Source organism: Symphodus melops, assembly GCF_947650265.1.
Source record: "Symphodus melops genome assembly, chromosome: 20".
Classification (NCBI taxonomy): Eukaryota; Metazoa; Chordata; class Actinopteri; order Labriformes; family Labridae; genus Symphodus; species Symphodus melops.
Window position 1 is genome coordinate 4,295,394 of NC_136710.1, and position 21,045 is coordinate 4,316,438.

General features: G+C 42.5%; 1 protein-coding gene across 1 annotated transcript in view; it reads left to right on the forward strand.

The window, feature by feature from the left end:
- pacs1 (phosphofurin acidic cluster sorting protein 1) overlaps window positions 1–21,045 on the forward strand; it is a 51,378-nt gene that overhangs the window by 20,956 nt on the left and 9,377 nt on the right. Inside the window, 9 exon segments of the mRNA XM_079371602.1 lie at window positions 9,834–9,921; window positions 10,503–10,592; window positions 11,993–12,118; window positions 15,306–15,450; window positions 15,565–15,656; window positions 17,174–17,251; window positions 19,040–19,099; window positions 19,534–19,694; window positions 20,606–20,996. Coding sequence (XP_079227728.1) covers window positions 9,834–9,921; window positions 10,503–10,592; window positions 11,993–12,118; window positions 15,306–15,450; window positions 15,565–15,656; window positions 17,174–17,251; window positions 19,040–19,099; window positions 19,534–19,694; window positions 20,606–20,996 — 1,231 coding nt within the window.

The window sequence follows — 21,045 nt, forward strand, 5'->3', positions numbered from 1 at the left end:
TTAACATGTAACTGTAGGAACTGATAATGTATCGCAGATATAGATTTATTGATCCGTTAAATCGCATTTACTTGAGTTTCATTGTCTTACACTAGCTGTTGTGTTTCACCAGCAGAGGGCGCTATATGGATTACAACAAACATCATCTGTCTCCATAGGTTTCATAGATCGAAGAAAGTCATCGGCCGATATGATAGTGTCACATTTTTTCTCTTCGCATTATCGATGTCGTATTGCCCCCCAAAAATCCCAAATAGACGGGATGCTTTTAAAATGTGTTTGTTATTGGATTTGTAATTGCCGCCTCTCTGTTACCTGAAGATACTACGCCATTAAAAATAGGATGTGTTAAACTTTCCCACAGCTATGCTGTTGTGCGTCTTCAATCACTAGCTCACGTCAGAACATTATGTGAAATATTTGCTCCTGTCTTTTGATGTTGATGGAAACAAGTAAATGTGGCTGCGTTGTTTTAATCACAGCCAAAAACTGCTGACTTAATAACAGCTTGACTTCTCAGAGAGCGAAACTCTGCTGATGATTATCTGCTTTATTTTACAGATAACGCATCTTCGCCTGTATCTCTTACATCTAAAATTACACAAAGACATCGAGTTGTCTTCACTATAGTCACTTGTTGCAGCTGTTCTCTTTTTTTTCATCACACATTTTTGTAAACTAGCATGTTTAACATCGGGCAACACGCCAGTAAAATCCCGCTGTGGGAAAAATGAATCTGGAACATAATGACTCTAAAATTAAAAAAAAATCACATTTGAGTAAAACAAACCCTGTTGTTCCTCTATGACACATTTATGGCTCTTATTTCATGCAGTTACATCCCTCACTTTTAAACATTGAGCTTCATCCATTACTGCAAATGTCGGCTTCACTTTACATTCTGACAGGCCGTCGTTTTATTTATTTTAACTTGTCCAACAAATGAGAAATCTGAAGTATTAACCGCCCTCAGATGTGCGTAGCACCTCACTGGGTTTGAGCTCCTGCTGAGCCCGTCAGTCATCGGCTCCGTGTCGCTCTTCTCACTGAGAGCTTCAGACGTGTTTGCGGAAGGATCGCGCTGCTTTGCATGTTAAAATAACGCCAAGAAGGAGGAAAAAGAAATGATTCAGCGCTCCTCCGCCAAACTGTTGACATCTTCACAGGCTGTCTCCACTCAGCCCAGGAGCTATTTTAAGACTGTTGTTAGTGAGCAACTAAATGCTTGTTATTTTTTGGTCTGCCTGCGAACATCCACGCTACGAGATAACGTTGACTCGCCCTCCCCTTTCCTCCGTTCTGTCTCCGTCTCCGTCTGTCTCGTCTTTCTCGACTTGTTTGTGTGCACTCTGCATTTCCCCAGCAAGTTCATTTGAATGAGCCTATTTGTTTTTGCTGCCTCCTTTGTGTGTGTGTTGTGTATGCACTACAGTGTCTATATATAGGTCTGTTTACACTGAGGTTTCAGGGGTCAGCGTGTGGAGGCTGCTGATAAGTTTAAAGTGAGAAGCTGGGAATCAAACCCCCTGCTGTGTTGAGGCCTTACACCACACACACACACACACACACACACACACACACGGTGGAAACTATTGAAGCTTTAATATGAAACTCCACCATAATGCCTTATCGTCTTAGCTTCTTCTGTTAGCGTCATTTCATTAGCTTCTGAAACACATTTTGATGTTCCTCATTTCAACCTTTAATTTGATTTAGTTTACCTGACACCTGCACATTCCTTCATGCACATGCTCTTATAACATGTTTGAGATATTTCAGTTCTCTGTATCCAAGTCGAGGGCTCTGCTGTGTGTGCTTTGGAATGATAATGAGTTTTGGAGGAGAGATGAGGGGAGGCTAATAAAAAAAAAAAAAAAAAGAGGGGTGAGACTCTCATTCTTTCTGTCAGCAGCGGCATCAGCACTGCCATTGATCACGATTACCAAAGAGAGGGGGGGGGACGGCGGGTTACTTCAGAGAGGAGACGGGGTGGAGCTGAGATTATGAGGAAAAGGAGGAGAGGTGAGAAAGGCAGGAGTCGAAGGAGGTGGAGCAATAAGGGGGGTTGGATGGGAGGAGGAGGAGAGTGAGAACGGGAGGAAAAGAGGAGGTGAGAAAATAAACGAGGAGACACGGGTGTGAAGGTCGCCGGAAGGACGGTTTTCCTTCCTTACCGAGCACTTCTCATGTTGTTTTGCTTGTGTGACACGGGAAGGTCACACCTTCCTTGATGGAGCGTTGTCAAGGGAACCACTGACACCTTTCCTTTTTAAAGCTACACACATTCACACCCAGACATGCGTACTTACACATGTCACTCACAGCCACAGTCACTAAATTCTCCTTAAAGCTCATTTTGACACCGGCTTGACACGCCAATTACTTTTTGAAAAACGTGTGGATTTACGATTAACACGTCTTCACATTTCACGTCGTTTTTTTGGCGAACTAATTGAAAGTCATCTTCAGAATTTATATATTTGGTAGAGTCCGACCGATTAATTGGCAGGTTAGTAATAAATATTAAAAGTGACAAGTTTTATGGCATATATGAGTCAATATTACTTTTTTTTTTCAGCTGTCAAAAAGCATTTCATTTGACTCTGATCGTATCACACGAGCAGTTCTCTTTCTGGCGGTCACCAGCAGAGGGCGCTTTATAGATTACAACAAGCATCATCACCCTCTTTAAGTGTCAAGCGGTGATTGGCGGTGATTCGTGAAGTTACTTTACATTGATTGGACCATCTGGTCTCCATTATGTGTCTAAAAGTGTTTAAACGCACTAAATTACAGTTTATTTTTCTGTTTTTTTCACATCGCCGATAAATCCTGTTAAACACTGAAATCTTTGCACATTCAAATATCTCATTACTTTCTCCTCTTAGAGTCTCTGCAGCTCCTGTTTCGGAGGCTTTTATATGGATTATTCTGCATCTTTATGGTCAAACTCAGGCGTCGACTCAACGCAGTTCTTGTTAAAGCTACTTCAAATGATTGGTGGTTTTGGGGTTTTTTTTTCCTTTGGTTTCATCTGTCAACAATAAATATGAGATTTTCATTTATCCAAGCCTCCAAAGGGACTATACACGTGACAGCAGCTGTTAGTGAGTTCATTGTTTGTTGGTTCCTGGGTGGGATGTAGTCATTACTATCCTCGCCCTTGTTACATCTACTGAGGGTTTAATAAACTGTTAAGTGTTTGAGAAGATGTTTTCAGAGGGATTTCTGCTCCTTTTATGTTCACACTTGTTTCTCCCCGTTGGGTCATTTATTTCTTTTTTGCCAAACATTCCTAAAACTTGTGATTGTCTCTGAAACGAGAGCTCAGCGCTGAAGCGTTGGTGCTTGACAGAACATGAATAAAACACAAACGCACTTCCCTTCCTCATTTCTTTAATACACTGTTGTATCAGCAACGTCTGCTTTAAGCTGCAGCCATCACAAGTTAAAGCCGATGTGGAGTTGCTCCTAGTTGCACTTCCTCTAAAAGCTGCCGGCTCCTCAACATTATGTTAAAAAGCACGTAATGTGTGTCGTCACATTTTTCCTCACAACACGCTAGTCGCACTTCTTCTTTTGTTTCTGCTGGATTTTACGTCCACAGAAGAGGAACATGAAGGTGGGCAGTGCTTGAGGTCAGATTTTTAGAGTAGATATTTAGTGTCCTGAATATTTCTCTCATCTTTTTTTGACCTGAAGTCTTCAGTACGTCCATTAGTAGATCGTCAGACATCAATCTACAGCAGCTACGTCTTTGAAACTACTTCTGTTTGAGGGGGGGTTGACAATCTGTCAATAGATAGTTAAGTAACAAAACCTTCATGAATGTGAAGTTCACATGCAGCCGTGTCCTGTTTTGTGTACCTGTGAAACAGTGGTTGAATATTACAGTAAACAGAAAACATCCCAACGAAGACGGGTTTGTGTGGTTGCGTTGAGCAGTGTTCGTGGGCGTCCTCGGGGGGGCGTTCCTGATTGCATCAATTTGTCGTCGAGAAAAATGGTCATGATTCTATATGACAAACCCTCTAAATGTTTAATGCCCCTCTGGTTGATGGCACCTGGTGTTTTCCCAGCAGTCCCTGCTTCTTGTTTGTTTATTTGCATGGGAGGATGAAAGAGCGGTTCAATAATGTCTGTGGGAAGACTGACCTGTGACATTATGGAAAGGCCAGTCTCTGAATAAACAGCGGCAGCATGTCTGCCAAAGATAACAAATGTAGGTGCACCGCTCACACAAATCACAGCCATAAATCAAAAGTTAATATAAAAAAAACAACCGGAAGGAAACGCAGCATGAAAGAGGATGAAAAAAAAGTTCTGAGCTTGTCGTATGAAGGACTCATTTAAATATTCACCCAACAGCAAGAACAACATTTTATTCTTGAAGTTTCCAAAAGGCCCGGCCGATGCACCGGACGATATCTTTCATAAACTCTTATTATTAAAGGGACAGGATGTACATTTGTCCACCAGGCGGCTCTCAGACAAAACAATAACAAAAGATGAGGTTGGCGGGGAATCATGGGAGTGATTCTCTGTGCTGCTCCTTCCACCCACATGAAAACAATCTCAGGGATGACTGTAGTCGAGACAAACTGCTAAAGACCATATGTTTACTTATGATCTATCCCAGTATTATCACAGCAGCACGTACAGCAACAGTACCGCTTCCTTACGTAGTGATTTTTTGACATCTGGTGTTTCCACGGCAACAAATAACACGTCATGTCTCGTTACAACTATGAGCTTACTGATTTCTCTGGCTTTAATAACTAAATGAAATATTGATGGTAATTTAAGTGCTCAATAACAAAAACAAATATTATATAACATAGGTTTAGTCAATTTTTAATTTATCAAGATATTTTAGTGTAAAATTTAAATGTTTTAATTATTTCATTTATTTACAAATAATCTGCAGATGAATGGATTAATAAACAATCTTAGTTTTCTCTACTCAACATAAAATCATTTGTCTGTGTTTTATTTTCTCTGTACTCAAACCTCAACACTTCACTCTACTTTTATTTGTTTCATACTTTGTTTTCGTCCATGTCGTTTTAAAGACGCCTGAACCAAAAAAACAAACGCTGTTTTGGGTGCTAGAGATTTGGATCCCACTGGGAATTAATCACAATCCTGGCTTAGCTCGACTGAAAGACAAATTGGTTTGTTGTTTTTTTCCATTATGTGTTGCAGACTGTAATTATATCCCGGCTGTTGCGGCGTAGCAGCAGGTTTGTAACGACTTCTGTGTATTTTTCCATTCTTCAAAAAAAAAAACAACAACCCTCCACTGTGTCTTCATTTTTGTGCTGCTCTGTTTCTTCAAATCCCACTTCCCTCTCTCCCGTTTAGTTGGGATTGACGATGACGTGTTGTGACTGCTCACAGTGTAGTGACAAGGCGAGAAAGAGACCAGAGTGGTGGACTGTTGTGAACTTTGCCATGTGATTCCCCTCGTCAACAAACGCTGACACCGCCTGTCGCTGGGCTCCTGTCGAGGCTGGAGAAGATCTTCGTTACAGGACTTGATCTGTCCGGTGGGATTTAGTTAAATTAGGAGTGCAGGGGGGTCACCTCAGAGCATTGTTCCCTGTGAGACAGGTGTAAGAAAACAAATAGAAAAAAAACAGCAGCCGTGAAACGTGGCTATTATAACTTGTCAGTTTTTGAAGCTAACGTCTTAGATTTCTTCTTTGATTGTTGCGTCATGAAAAGCTTTATCAAACAGAAGGTTTTTAAAGGCTTTGCTCTGGTGTGACCGAGTACCTGTAAACATAAAGCAGCCTACGTACCATCAATTTACTGCAACATTAAAGTTCAGTATTTACTATGAGTGTATCTCGAGGGGAAGTTTGCATTAATGCAGCTGTTAGACTTTATACATACATTATACGTTTTGTACCCAATGAGCCACTCAGACAAGTTGACACCTAGTTTCTGCAGGAAGTAAAGAAGTTCAGCTCAGACCTTTAAAAAAAAGAAACGTTTCTGATTTTGATTTCGAGCGCGGACAGCTTATCTGAGTTTAGATTTATAATAGGCTGTGAGGTGCTTTTAAGACCCAGCAGATGCTCTAACCTCCAGCCGTAATGTCTGCTGATGAAGGCCTCAGTGGGGTCGTAAACAGTTACTGTCTGTTTCCTCCCTGTGATTGATCACAGAGCAGGTACAGGCCGATGATGTCCTTCTGACAGGAGCCAGAACCAAGATGAACAACAGACTGTAGTCATCAAATAACAGACAGTTACATTTTTAAGTTCATGTGCGTGAAGAAAGTTTCGATATTCTGCCAAGTAGATAATAAACGTAGTTAATGTTAAAAAATCTAGCACGTTAAAAATGTTTAATAAAATGTTTTAATAGGATTTTCAGGAATTTGCGGGCCTTCAAAAAGTTTCCAAGCAAGGCACCAAAAAAAAAAGTGTTTTCTCACAATCATACAAAAGCCTCAGCACCAAATCAAAACTTCAAACAATAATGACTCATGTTGTCGTCGACTTCTTTAGTGACTGGATAACGATTCAGGTTCTTTTTCGACCAGCTCTGCCAAAGTTGAAGGTTCTCCGTTAAAAGGATTCGATGCCTGACTCACTTCTTAATCACCCACCCTCCTCCTCCGCCTCCTCTCCACCTTGATTCATCCACTCACATCCAGCAGGTGTAAGCACAGGCTGCACTTAGCTGGCCCGTTCTGTCCCAGGGAAAGTAAGTGGATTTGTTTTTATTCATGGCTCCATCCCGTCCTGGACACTTTGATGCGGCGCTGAAAAGCCTCGGGAAGTCGCAGAGAGACACTCTGGGTGTTGCAGCGGTTGCATCAGCAGTCGGGGCCACTTGTCCGTTTCACTGTCTGGATGTGAGCGCAGCGAGAAAGATGAAAGGCTGTGAGAGAGAGAGTGTGTGTGACGGTGTGTGTGTGTGTGTGTGTGTGTGTGACAGTGTATGTGTGTGTGTGTGTGTGTGGGGGGGGGAGCTTTTCAATCTTTAGAGTCCTTGTCAGAGGTTGCATTAAATGTTGGAGTTTGTGTTTCTGCACCATAATGTCACTTATAAATCTCGGCCCTGTCTGGACTATTGATCTGCGGAGTGCTTTTGTCCATTGTTTTTTTTAGTATTGATTGTGTTGATTGTTGTTTGCTGTTGTTTTCAGGCAGGGACTGAGGAGTGATAGTATTTTACCATGGGAGAAATCCATCCTGCTCCTGACATGTCACAGACTTCTTCTTTCACAAGTGTTGCACAAAGCCGGAGACTATCAGTGCTGACGCTCTCACAACTCAAAATGGTTAATGTGGTTTAAGTCGGGAAAAGTCTTCAGCTACGTTCAATGATTGTGGCTTCACATCACTACAACATGTACAAGAACATTTCTGAGCAAGGTACCAATGTGATGTATAAATGCTGCATACAAAACATCTACTGATTCATCGGAGAAGCCGAAGACTCAAATTTTCTTTCAGGTCCCAAAAAAATATTGTAAAAAAGAAAAACAACAACAACACACATTTCACAGAATCTTCACAAGATCCCAGTTTAATAAATAATATAATAATAATAATTTGGGTTTTAATGGAAAAAGCTACGTGCCCACATGGACAAATAACGTTTTTTTGAATTGAATTGTGCATGATCACATAAGCTTACGCTCGAGGGAATTCTCCGATTCCCTTTTTTTTTTTTAACACAGACCTAGGAGAAAAAAAAAAAAAACTGTACATATTGTTAATGTCACAACCAATCAAAGCATGCCTTGTTCGGTAAAATGCAACATGTGATTAGCCATAACCAAAGCAGCGACAAATCATACTACCAGCTGTGTAATTGACCTATCGGAACAAAGTTCTCAAAGTTCTTTTTCCTTAAAAGACAAAACAAGAAGCAGCAAATATTTCACATTTAAAAAGGTGAACACGAAAGCATCAGGCAATTTGACCTGATAAATGACTGAACTGTAAATTGGATATTATCTTTCAGCAAAAGCACAACACATTCGTCTGCATATTCCGTAATTCAATTTTATTGATTATAATCTTCCTATTTGTCCGAGTCCGTGATCGGCACAGGCTGTGCTGACGATCATAGCAGCCTTTTATTTACGCACAAATACAAAAAACACCTTCTGAATGTAAGTGTCCACACTTGATTAACATAATAAAAACATTATAGAAAAAGTATGAGTCTTCTCTCCTCATCAGAAAAAACAAAAAAAAATTATAATTTTTTAATCTTGTAATGTCAGACAGTTAATCTGCCTCTCAACGCTCTGAGTCGTTCTCTGTCATCCTCCAGTCGCTCTGCTCTCTGTCGATGTGTCCCTCCGTTTTCATCTCTCCTCTGTCTTCATCGTCTGTCTGCTTGCTTGTTTCATCGCTCTTCATCTTTTATCATCTCCCTCCGTCACCCTCCTCGTCGTCTTCGTCTGTTTTCCCTCTCTGCTCCTTTGTCAGCCCGTCTGTCTCTGCCTCTTTCTTTCTTATCAAACTTTGACATAAAAGTCGATCACTTTCTTGTCTCCCTCCTTTTGTGTTTCTCTTTGATTCTCTCAGTCGGCTTCTTCTGCTCGAGTGTTTTACTTTCTGCCTCTTGATTCCTGGTGCTGAATTATTGAATAGGTTGACCCCTGGCTGCACAGCTGCTATTTGGGTGTGGTGCGTGTCTTTTTTTCTCTATATACAGAACGCTTCGAGAAAACCACTGGGAACCCAACACTTACTCAACAGTGTACGCGGTACTATTCATCGTGCCTCGCGCTAAATGCTCTTAATGTAGCACTAGCTAATTTACAAGCTAGCTTTAGGCTGCATTCCATTTTAACTGGGAAATGGGAAATTCCAAATTTTACAGTTAGGAGTGTCAACTGGATCGACCCCCTGAAGTCGTATTTACTAGTCGAAAAGTCAGAGTTACCCGAGTTAGAATCCAACATGGCTGCTACGTGCATCACCCGTACGTTAAAGCTGTAGCTAGTGTTTATTAGCCGCTCGCTCCTCTTTTTGTGTGATTAAATCAATCTCGCCGATAGCATCGTACAAGTTCTATCTGTTGACATGTTGTCTTTTTAGTTTTGTGCACAAACTATCACAATCAGTATTAAAGGATAATCTTATCTTCTTTTTTTTTGGTGCAGATGTATGCTAGCTGCTAACTGTGAAGCATTTAAAACACTTGAAGCCTCTCCGTCTGTGTTTGTTTTTGTGGTCTTTTGGCGGCGTTAAGTGGCAGGAAACTTGTGGCTCAGACGCCACTTTCTCCTCTTCCTGCTTCTTCAATGTGTCTCGAATGGACGACGGCCAGCATTTTTGTGTGTGTGTGTTTGTGCTGACATAAGTGTTGGCTTCAGTTGTAAAAAAGCACACTTTCACAAAAATAGCTAACTATTTTCAGTCCAAACGTGGGCTGAATTACATCTTTCTTTCTTTTTTTTCTCAATACACATTTGCTGCACTAAAGGCCCTTTGAAGAGTAATTTGACTGGAGAGTCAGAAATGTTAGATGGCACATAATCAGTGTTAGAAGTCCTTTCAGCCCACATGAAGTGTAGCTTGTGTTGTTGACCATCCAGGAAGTCCACTACTGTTTATTTTCAGCCTCTGTAGCTAAAATCTCTGACAGTAGCTTAAAGTTATTGAAATTAGTAATGCGCTGGAATATGACTTTATATTATCAATACCTTATAGTTAACATTTTGGATATTCCTTGTAGATGTGTAACCCTGCTGGTTCTTTCATTATTGAACCGTTTTAGTGAGCGATCCTGATTCCATGTTTTATATTTTATGAGGAGGTGTTTCCTCATCGAAGTCTCCTTGTGTTTGTCCACAGGCTGTTTAATCTGACCCTGAAGAAGCTGATCATGCTGAAGGAGCTGGATAAAGACCTCACGTCTGTGGTCATCGCCGTCAAACTGCAGGTACTAATGCCGTAATTTAATGTTCCAATACGCTTTTCATTTGATGGTTGATAAGATTGTTCTCAAATGATACTTAGGATGGGAATTTAGGAGTTAATCGAAATATTGTTTGCTCATTGTTTCTTCACCTCTCTTCTAGCGTGCTCTTCCTTTTCAATAATTGTGGAAAACCAATGAGCTCTTTGTTGAGATGTTTTAATTCCCCTTTCACTGCTCCACTCCTTGTTCCTCCTCCTTAGCTTGTTTTCGTTTCCCATCTCCATCTTCCGTTCTCTCAAAGTAAACTTATAAATTCTCTTTAGTTTCAAGCACATCACACACTTAAAGCTGCTTTCTTTCTTTTTTTGTTTCATGCTGTTGCTGCCACATGCTCAATCCTTCCTCTTCTCTCCCTCCTATTAGTCAAGTTCCTTCTCTGACTCGACCTCCTCTGCTCCCACGCTTCCCTCGCTGCATGCGGTTGATGAGAGTTCATTGTTTTAACTCGGCTGGAGTCGACCTCGGCATGCTAACACTAATCTTCCCTTCTTTCCCTTGCACTCATGATGTTTTTTTGTCTCCTTTCTCCGTCGCCTCCTCAGGGCTCCAAACGGATCCTTCGCTCCAACGAGATCCTGCTGTCCTCAGCGGGGCTGACCGAGACCGACCTGCAGCTCACCTTTTCCCTGCAGGTGAGGACTCAGTCCGGTCAGGTGTCTGTCAGTCGAAGGCAAACAGAGACTTGCTTCTTCTGCTTTTTGATCCAACAGAAATGTACAAAAATAACAAGCTTTTCTTTGCTATAAATAACTAAATCCCTTCCACACCAGCTCTAATAAGTGAAAATGTCACAGCAGCTGAATAAACAACATTAGTTTTCCAGAATATTTCAAAATAATGAAAAAAAGGTTAGCTGCTAAAAGTAGAGCTTGACCGATTAATCCGCCAGCCGATAATAACGGCCGATATCATAACCAGTATCTACCAGTATCAGCTAATGTTATTGCAGGTGTTTCTAGATTTATTCACCAGTCAAACCTCATTTCATTAGTGTCATTGCATTAAACCAGCAGAGGGCGCTATATGGATTACTGATAAGCATTATTACTCTCAAGAGTGTCAAATAGTGATTCACTTACTTACATTGTTAGTGTCCAGTTAAGAGGCAGTCCTGTCTTCTTTTTATATCTTTTCCACAAGTGTCTGATAACTGCGTTTGAGGTATTAATGTGTATATCTATCTCTATAGATATCATAAATCTAATGAAGATATTGGCCGATATTTATCGGTATCAGATTTCACTCGCTCCAATATCGGTATCGGCCCTAAAAATCCATATCGGTCAGGTCGGTAGTGAAAAGTTTTCAGCCTCATCCTCATGTGTTTGCCTCTAAATTCAGAATTCATCGTTTTTTTTCCCAGCTTATATAAAGAAAATGTATCTATTAAATCAGTGTTTACTGTGTCTAATTAAATACCTTGTGCTTACAGATGCATGAAAAATGTTGCTCTGGATCAGAGATGCTATATGTAATTATTATTAGAGCTCATTGAGCGGCTTACGCTCGCTACCTCTGTGCGTTCAGGCAGAGTGGTTAATGTAACTCCCAGTGAGGATTCTTCTGCTCCAATTTATCATTTCCAATTTCCATGTTTCTAAATGCTGCTAAAAGGTCAGGGAGTTTCTCTCTCTGGATGTTAGCGAGAGCAGCGAGCCAGACATTATACATTATACATTAAAGCTACGATGGCAGCCGCACTGCAGAGAGGAAACCTATTAAAACGGAGCAGCGGAGCGATTTCTCGGCTTTGAAAGTTGTTAAAGGGACTCGATTTGGTTCCATTTATAGCGCAGCCATTGAGCTCTGTAATGACGAGTTATGTCATAGTTCGGATATGACTAAGAGCGTTGACACTTCAGGACGATGGAGACAGGTCAGCGGGTGTGAACGACTTACGCAACAGGCCGTTAGATCGGCCTCATTAGCATGACCTGGGAAACAAATGTCAAAGCTTTTTTTCCGTCTGAAGCCGTTTAGCGAGCCAGTCCTCAACGTGTTTGTTTACACGTGCATTTATGTGTACCTGCAGTATCCACACTTCCTGAAGAGGGACGCCAACAAGCTTCAGATCATGCTGCAGAGACGGAAGAGATACAAGAACCGGACCATCCTGGGCTACAAGACGCTGGCTCTGGGACTCATCAACATGGCGGAGGTAACACCACCTGATTCATTCCTTTTAACAGTGGGACATTTAAACAGACACCTGTTTCATTTAAAGTGTTTTCTACGACTCTCAAACTTTCCCCGGAAAACACTTTCAAGCTTTGCATTTATCCCAAACACCGGACGAGTCGAAGGTTTCAGGATGGATAAATGCAGATAGATTCTGGATTCTGTTTGTGGATTTCCAGCTCGCAGCACATCGGGGGAACAGATGGAGGTTGAGCGGCGTGTTTTGAGGGTCGAGTTGTTGAGTCAGCGGAGTGTCTTCAGCTGGACGAACGTCCCCGATGATCTGAGCTTGTTGACCCAACAAACGAGCGGCCACAGGCTCATTTCCCTAAACATGAAGCCTCTGCCTCCCGCATCTGTGCAGTCTCCGCCTTCAGAATAAACAGGATGCCCTTCTCTCTCTCTCTCTCTCTCTCTCTCTCGCTCTCTCTCTCTCTCTCTCTCTCTCTCTCTCTCTGGCAGATCAAATCTCCCACTTCCGTCTGTTTATCTATTGGAAACTTTTACTTCAATCGAGCTCCCACCTTTATTTAACCTCCATCTGGACCCAATTCTCCAAGTGCACTTAAAACCAAAGTCAGACTTGTGTTCTCTTCTCAGCTGACATAAACGTCGCCATAAATCAAAACCCCCAATTAAATTTCAGCCACTTCTGCCAAAAGCACCGAACGTCCTCCTCTAACAATGTGAAGCCTTTCTAGAAGGGCTGTGATTTATGGGGCGTGTTCGGCGCACGGGAGCGCGTTCAGGGTGGCTTTGTGTGAGAGTCTGAATTATTTACATCGTAGAAGACCTCGCACAAAGTGTTTCACCTCCAAATGCTTCATGGAGAGAGAAAAAGGACATAAATACGGAAACGGATTCAGGTTTAAATCTCTAAAACGGTCACATGACTTCAACGCGTGATGGGTTCAAAATGGCCTTCTTCTAACGGTACAATGAGAGTTTGGATTCTAGCTCCGAGCCCTGTGCGTGTGTAGGAGAAATGATGGATCTGTACCTGAAGTGTCGTTTGGATGGGGCCGTGCAGGGTCCACTGTCCGGGCTGGTACTGTGAGGAAGAACTATCGGATGTCTCATTTTAATTGGTGACAGGTCTTAATGTTTAGATTTTGACTAAGAAGATTCTTTATATTCTCTCGACGTCGGGTTCATGATTTCTCGTGTCGTCTTTCTGACAATTCGCCAAACCAGAGGCACAGAAGAGAAGGAGAGAGGGGGAAATGTTTCATGTTATCCAAACTTCAACCCCGTTATTCATGATAATAATGATCTTTTCTTTTAAATTTGGAAAACTTTCAAGTTCGTTTAGTTTCGCTTTCTGCTGCACACGGTAATGGAGGATGACATTTCTCACACATAAGTTTTTTCTGCATAATGCACGACATCATTGGAGATCATATTTCGACTCTCTAAAGTCTTTTGAAGGCTTTCTAAAAAGAAAAAACCTGCAGAAAAATCCATCAGACTTTTTTTCACATCATCCCGGCGTTTTCCTCGTCACATTTTGCGTTCTCACCTTCCCTCACAAGAAAATGGCTCAAATTGGCGAGCGCAGGACGTTTGACCAGCAGACAGGTGAGCTGCACGAGTAAACAGATGTGAAGCAGTAACGTCTCTTTAACGTGTGGCTGAGGCTGTCTCCATAATAAGCTGTTCAGACTTCATTAACTCTGCGAGTGTGACCAGACTGCTGAGGCAGGCTGGATGTCACTCACTTTGACACACACACACACACACACACACACACACACACGATGCGGCTGTTTGCTGCCGCTGCACAGAGAAATGATCCTCACATGTTCCTGTTTCTCTCTGTCGTTGTTTCCAGTGACAGTTTTTGCTTTGTTAATCCCTGACTCTGCTCTTTGTGTTTATCTGCAGCCTCCTTCTTTCTGCCTCTTCTCTTTTCATCCTCCTCTGAGCAGCTGCCTCGTGTCTTTCCTCATTTCTTCTCTCCATGCTGTCTGACCCGTCGACAAAGCCTGTCCTCCTCTTTCCGTTCTTCCCCTGAAGCTGTTCTTTTTTTTTTTTTCCCTTCTCCTTGCTTGTTGTGTATATGAGGACCATAATTGAAAATGTTCTTGCATGCTCTTCTTTCCTTCACTGATAGGTCCTGGAGGTAGTGCTGGGCAGAAAACTCATGTCACTGAATATACATCGATGTGTCTATAAACAGTCGGCTGCACAAGTTCAGCATGTTCATGAAAATAAACGACCTGTTTGTGAAATGAATTAATTTTCTGCATCACAAAACAAACGTGTGTTTTGTGATGCAGAGACAGAGAGAGAGAGACGGAGAGAGAGAGAGACAGAGAGAGAGAGAGAGACAGAGAGAGACAGAGACAGAGAGAGACAGAGAGAGAGAGACGGAGAGAGAGAGAGACAGAGAGAGAGAGAGTGACAGAGAGAGAGAGAGAGATAGAGAGAGAGACAGAGAGAGAGAGAGAGTGACAGAGAGAGTGACAGAGAGAGAGAGACAAAGAGAGAGAGACAGAGAGAGAGAGAGACAAACACAGAGAGAGAGAGAGACAAAGAGAGAGAGTGGCAGAGAGAGAAAGAGAGAGAGAGACAAAGAGAGAGAGAGAGAGAGACGGAGAAAGACAGAGAGAGAGAGAGACAGAGAGAGAGAGAGAGAGACAGACAGAGACAAAGAGAAAGAGAGAGATGACAAACAGGTGAACTGGCAGCTCTACAGAAGACGTGCATAATGTTATTTTAATGCAACATAAACTATGAATATATATCAATATATCTTTAAAACTCGATATGTTGCCTCGCGCTGATTAAAAATGTTTAGTTTTTGAGTCTAGGACTTGAACATCAGGACTCGACTTCGACTCGAGCACTGATGGCACTGACTTGGAAGCTGGAGAGAGAAAATCTCAGATCAGTTTATTTATAAAGAACGTTTTTTTTCTTTGAAGAAAATTCAAGAGATTGACCCAAAATGTTCTGAGAGGGCTCAAACAGAAACACAGTGACAAGATCATTATACTGTGCTGCCACACGTTTCCTATTCTCTACTTATTATGATCAATGTCGTGCGAGGGTTCGATTCCAAAAGGGAGAATCGTGTCAGCTGTTTGGGCAAAATCAGCTGGAATAACAGAGATGTTTTTTTGTGCACTTTGTCAACCTTGTCTGTTTTTTCCTTCCTTGTCCAGGTGATGCAGCACCCGAGTGAAGGCGCTCAGGTCCTCGGGCTCCACAGCCAGCTTAAGGACGCCTCAGTGCCCGTAGCAGAGATCCGAGTGTACTCCCTGTCCAGCCAGCCCATCGACCACGAGGGCCCGAAAGCAAAGATGTCCGGTACGATAATCATGTCATCAAATATTTGGCTCTTTTTTTTTTCTTTTTCTTTTTTTATCTCTTAGTTCTTCTCTCGTTGAATTTGTCCTTACTCCCCCTCGTACGTCTCCCCAGATCGATCTCCAGACATCGACAACTACTCTGAAGAGGAGGAAGAGAGCTACTCGTCAGAACAGGAAGGCAGCGATGACCCCATCCACGGACAGGTGTGTTTGGATACCAGCTAATGATTGTTTAAGCTGCTGATTACTTTGCCACGTTAACCTTCGAAGTCAATTTACCAAAGCAAGCAAGACGTGTAAATAGTGTCGTCGCGTGTGTTCTCGAAAGAGTCTCGTCAGTTATTGCAATCAGATTTATTTGCTTTACGATCGACACACATTTGTCCCTTTGAGCTGTTTTTGTATCTCAGAAACACTTTGAAGAAACGTCTTCAAACGTCGACTTGGATGTCACGAACCAATCGATGGAATCACGTCTGTTTCTAAGTGCATCGCAAACAATGTAGGCGCATTTAAAATCATTCAGATTTGTTCCTTTCAATCAACGTTGACGCTCGTCGAAATCAGCTGAACACGGACGTCAACACAAACAAGGTCGAGTCAAATCAATTATGTTCCCCGAGTATCCTCGGGAAGAAGCAGCCTGCTGAAGAGTGCTTCAGTGTTTGGATTTATTTTTTGATTTCCACCCCGAGGTACTTGTGAAGTGAAGTCCACGCTCTTCATCTGTGTCTCCGTCGGTGACCAACCAGGAGAGGAGGCCCGCTCTTCATCTCCAACACGACTTCATTTTTTTCTGGTGTTGAGATTCAAGTGGACAAGTGGACTGCATCTGCTCCCCTCAAAAAATAGAGTCTTAAAGGGCTCGAATCTTAACTCTTGCATGTCCATGTTCCACTAAAGTAACATGCACGTCATCTTATTGAAAGGACACGTGTGTGTAAAGTGGTTCGAAGCTGCTTGTGGCCATTTGAACTTTAATTGTGTTACCGTCTCTCGTTTTAGAGCGTGTGATAGGACGGGAGGGGAATCGGCAGGAGAGAGAGTGAAAGGAGCGAACAGACAGTGGGGGAGAGATAAGACGGGAGCGAGACGGCTTCAGAGGCCTGATTGAGAAAATTGAAAGGAGGGAAGAGAGAGAGAGAGAGAGAGAGAGAGAGAGGGTGAGAGAGAGTGAGAGAGAGTGAGAGAGAGAGGGAGGGCTGAATGGCAGGAGCAGTGAGATGTGACAGAACAGAGGGGGGAAAGATTAAAACTGAACGCAGCTGGTGGTTTACAGTCAGGATAGATCTCGCCATCATTTCTCTTCGGGTCATTACAGTAACGTGTGACCATGGCAACAAGACAAAGAATGTAGACCTGTGGTGAAGCACAGGGGATTTTGACTATCATTATGGGGGGGGAAGCCCAAAACCTTTGGACCTGTAATGTAAACTTTGTCTTCTCAAAGTTCTTTTTTTTTTTCAAAACTTTTGATAATCGGCGCTCTCCTCTAGTTTTGCATCAACATGAAGAATTCCACTGGTGCCAAATGTCAAGCTTTTTAATGAGAGAAAAGTAGCTGAACGTTTAACTCACTGCATCACGTCTTCATGACTCTTCACTGATGTGGCACTTGTGATATGAATGAGCGTAATATATCGGCATTTTTCTCCCAAGCCTCTGTGCAATAACAAGAATAAACACTGTAATCTTTCCGACCTTCCTTTCCTTCTCCAAAGTATCTCTACGACGAAGAAGACGAAGTGAGGAAGAAGAAACCCAGGCGCAAGCTGCCTTCAAACGCCGCCATCACCAGAGTAAGAAAATCACCCCGACCCCTCCAGTGATCCATCAGCCCTCTTCGTCTTTCTCTCCAGCAGTTTTGCTGTCCGCTCCTCTTCCTCTTTGCCTCACCTCGTTCAACCTCTTCCTTCTTATCTGCTCCCCGCGCCTCCCTCCACCACGTCCCCCCCCTCTCATTCTGGGTACATGAATTGCGGGACAATTTCTCTGGGAAGTAAACACGGGGACGAGTCAACGCGAGCACTCGAATAAAACCACCCGCTTCCTGAGACGCTTGGACAAGCACGCACACGTATACACAAAGAACCTTTTATACACAATCACTCAGCAGGAACACAGATAGGAACAACGAATTGTCTGCAAACCCTGAAAGTTACAATGAAATGTAATTTTTCAGAAGGGCAGCATTTCATGGGTGTGTTTGTTTTGTGTACACAGTGTGTGTGTGTGTGTGTGTGTGTGTGTGTGTGTGTGTGTGTGTGTGTGTGTGTGTGTGTGTGTGTGTGTGTGTGTGTGTGAGCTTGTAGCAGCTGGAGTTTGTCTCAGCAGGTTGTTAATGAAGCACCCATGTGGAGGTCTCCGTGAGATTGTAACTGCTGCTCCCTAACACCACCGCCTGTGGACACACACACACACACACACACACACAAACTTGTTTTTCCATCTTTCTGAGAACCCCCTTTCACACACTCGACACAAAATGTGTAACCTCTTATATGTATGTATGAAACTGAGACACCTTTAAACAAAGTCTTCATTCTTAAACATGATAAATGTCCATAAAGGTCCTCACTCAGTAGGTTAGAAACCTTTATATGGTCCTTGCAAAGATGTAACAACAAGAACACACACACACAGAAACACAAAGTGTGTTTTCATATCTTTAACAGCTCCATGAGAAGCATGCTAGTCATGAATAAACATTATAATGAACTTTGTTATATATATTTTAATGTCAGTCGTATTAAACCAGCTGTTTAGTGTTGGTGAGTTTTAGCTCATTGTTTAGCTCTCCCTTTGATACTCAAATGTTTTAAGTCAGTCCAACTATATATTTGTATTTTAGAGAAATAAAGCTCCAGAAAAACACACTAGCCCTGCTCGACACGTTAGCGTGGACCGACATTTAAATACAAAAAGAATCCGATATCTCTGAAGATGTTGGCGCTCAGAGAAGATAGTGGGTATCTTATGATTTTATAACTTCTACATGTTTTAATTAGCAGCTCGTTGCTAACAAGTCAACCACATTGACTTAACATGTTTACAGATTGTTCTCATTGAACTGTAGGGGCCCAAAAAAAATCAGCTTTGAAAAGTTTGACTTGTTTAGATAAGTCTAATACAGACTAAAAAAAACAGAAAAGCCAAAGACTCATCATTTATTCTAGAATAATTCAATCTTGTGAAACTGTGAATATTTAGATTTATGGGATATTTGAGAAAAAACCTGAGCTGCTGAGTCACTTTGGATAAATATTACATGACGCTCTAACTCAGGCAAACATCTGGAGTCGGAGGCTTCAAGTTGGTGTCCTAAAAAAAACACACAGTCGAGTTTAATAATGCAGTTTGCACAGAAGACAAACTCCACCATCCAGTCACTCCTTTAGTCTGGAGTTAAGAAGCATGAAATCACCTTTCAATCCTATCGCTGGCATCTTTTTCCACGCCATGCCCCCCCCCCCCCCTCCCTCCCACACACACACACACACACACACACACACACACACACCTGACAAACATTCAGAGATATGAACACACATCTCTTGAGGGTCTCATGTTTTTCTTTGTTCCTGCAGCAACCCAACATCAAGCAGAAGTTTGTGGCCTTGCTGAAAAGGTTTAAAGTCACTGATGAGGTAGGTCGCACATCCACCTCAGCGAGAGAGTGTGTGTGTGTGTGTGCAGGAGGCGACGTGTATTTTCAGTCGAGGCTTTGAATACACAGAGGTGTGTGTGTGTGTGTGTGTGTGTGTGTGTGTGTGTGTGTGTGTGCAGGAGGCGACGTGTATTTTCAGTCGAGGCTTTGAAGACACAGAGGTGTGTGTGTGTGTGTGTGTGGGAGATGTGAGATACAGCTGGCAGCTCGAAGAAAAGAAGCCGCTAACATTGTCAGTAAAAGTAGAAGAGAAGTGTTTTTGTATGTTCTCCTCGACTGATATACACCTTAACAGGATGTTGACACTTTTGTTATCGTCTCTGTAAGTGTGAACAGAAACGTTTTTGAAGCCGCAGGTCTGTTTCCTTCTGTCCACCCCTGCATGGTCACGTGTCTCCTCTTTGTTTTGTCCAGGTGGGTTTTGGCCTGGAGCACGTCTCCAGGGAGCAGATCCAGGAGGTGGAGGAGGACCTGGATGAGCTCTACGACAGCCTAGAAATGTACAACCCCAGCGACAGCGGGCCGGAGATGGAGGAGACTGACAGCATCCTGAGCACGCCGAAACCTAAGCTGAGGTAACAGAGCAGGCAGGGCCACCACATCAAACCGATCCGACAGAAATAAATAAAGCCAGAAACACCGACTTCAAACTGCATCTTATTATATAAAAGAGACGAGGTGGACTTTTTCCTCTTGGAAGATAATTAGCTATTTAAAATACATAAAATAAGCATTTTATTGTAAGTGTTTTAAAATTCCAATAATTTCTCAGCCGTACTATTCAAACATGATGAACCATGTAATAATACTTATAAAGGTAAGCCGAACGTTTGTGTCCTGTGTGCAACAAAAAGCACCTGCAAACCCTGACACGACTCCCCTTTGTCTCGTTACGATGCTGAGCGCCCTCTGTTGGTGGAAACAGCACATTGCAGTCTTATATTTACTTCTTTTTTTTATTATTATTTGGACCAGAATTAGATGAGTTATCTTTTTATTTCTTAAGAGTAAATTGAAATATAGTAATAGAAATCAAATACCTATCATATTGACAGTATTTTGTCGAGGTTCACTGAAGAAAGAATGAAACTCTCCTTTAAACTTGTTTACAAATCTTTCCTACGAAATCAATATCAATTAGTTCTCTGCCCTCGTGCCCCCCACAGCCCGCCTTATTTATTAGCATTAATGATTGAGCGCAAATAAAAATCACTGTTTGATGATGGCTCAGTAATCTCTGCAGCTTTACTGTAAAGACCCGACAGAGTCACCAGATTATTTTCAGCTGTTTTGTTATTTATGCATTTTAGAAGCTACATTTGTAAACGGGGGGGAAAAGAGTGATGCACCGTCTTTTAATATCGCTCATAAATCCCTGAGTGCGTTCACGTCGTAGTTTGAAAAGATGTTTTTATTGCATTAGTTGTGCGAGTGTCTGTTAAATCATCTGTGTGACGTTTTCTCTTCCGTCTCTCGTTGTGTTCAGGCCGTACTTCGAGGGGATGTCTCAGTCCAGCTCGCAGACGGAGATCGGCAGTCTGAACAGTAAAGGCAGCTTGGGGAGAGACACCTTCAGTCCGGTGAGTTACTCAGACAAGTGTGTGTGTGTGTGTGTGTGTGTGTGTGTGTGTGTGTGTGTGTGTGTGTGTGTGTGTGTGTGTGTGTGTGTGGGGGGGGGGGGGGGGGGGGGGAAGCTGCAGCATCAGCAGGAATTTCACTCCTGTGCACTGCAGGGCATCCAAGAAAGCCAGGACCTTGTTGGTTGCTTTTTTTTCCCTTTGTGTTTTTTTATCTCTGGCTCAGCGGTAGCTGGGTGCAGTAAATATTTATTGCTCCTAAAGGGCGTCTGTCTTGACACCATGAAACTGTGTTCAAAGGCAGAGTGTCCAATAACATAAACCCTGAAAGACTTCCTGTTCAGAAATG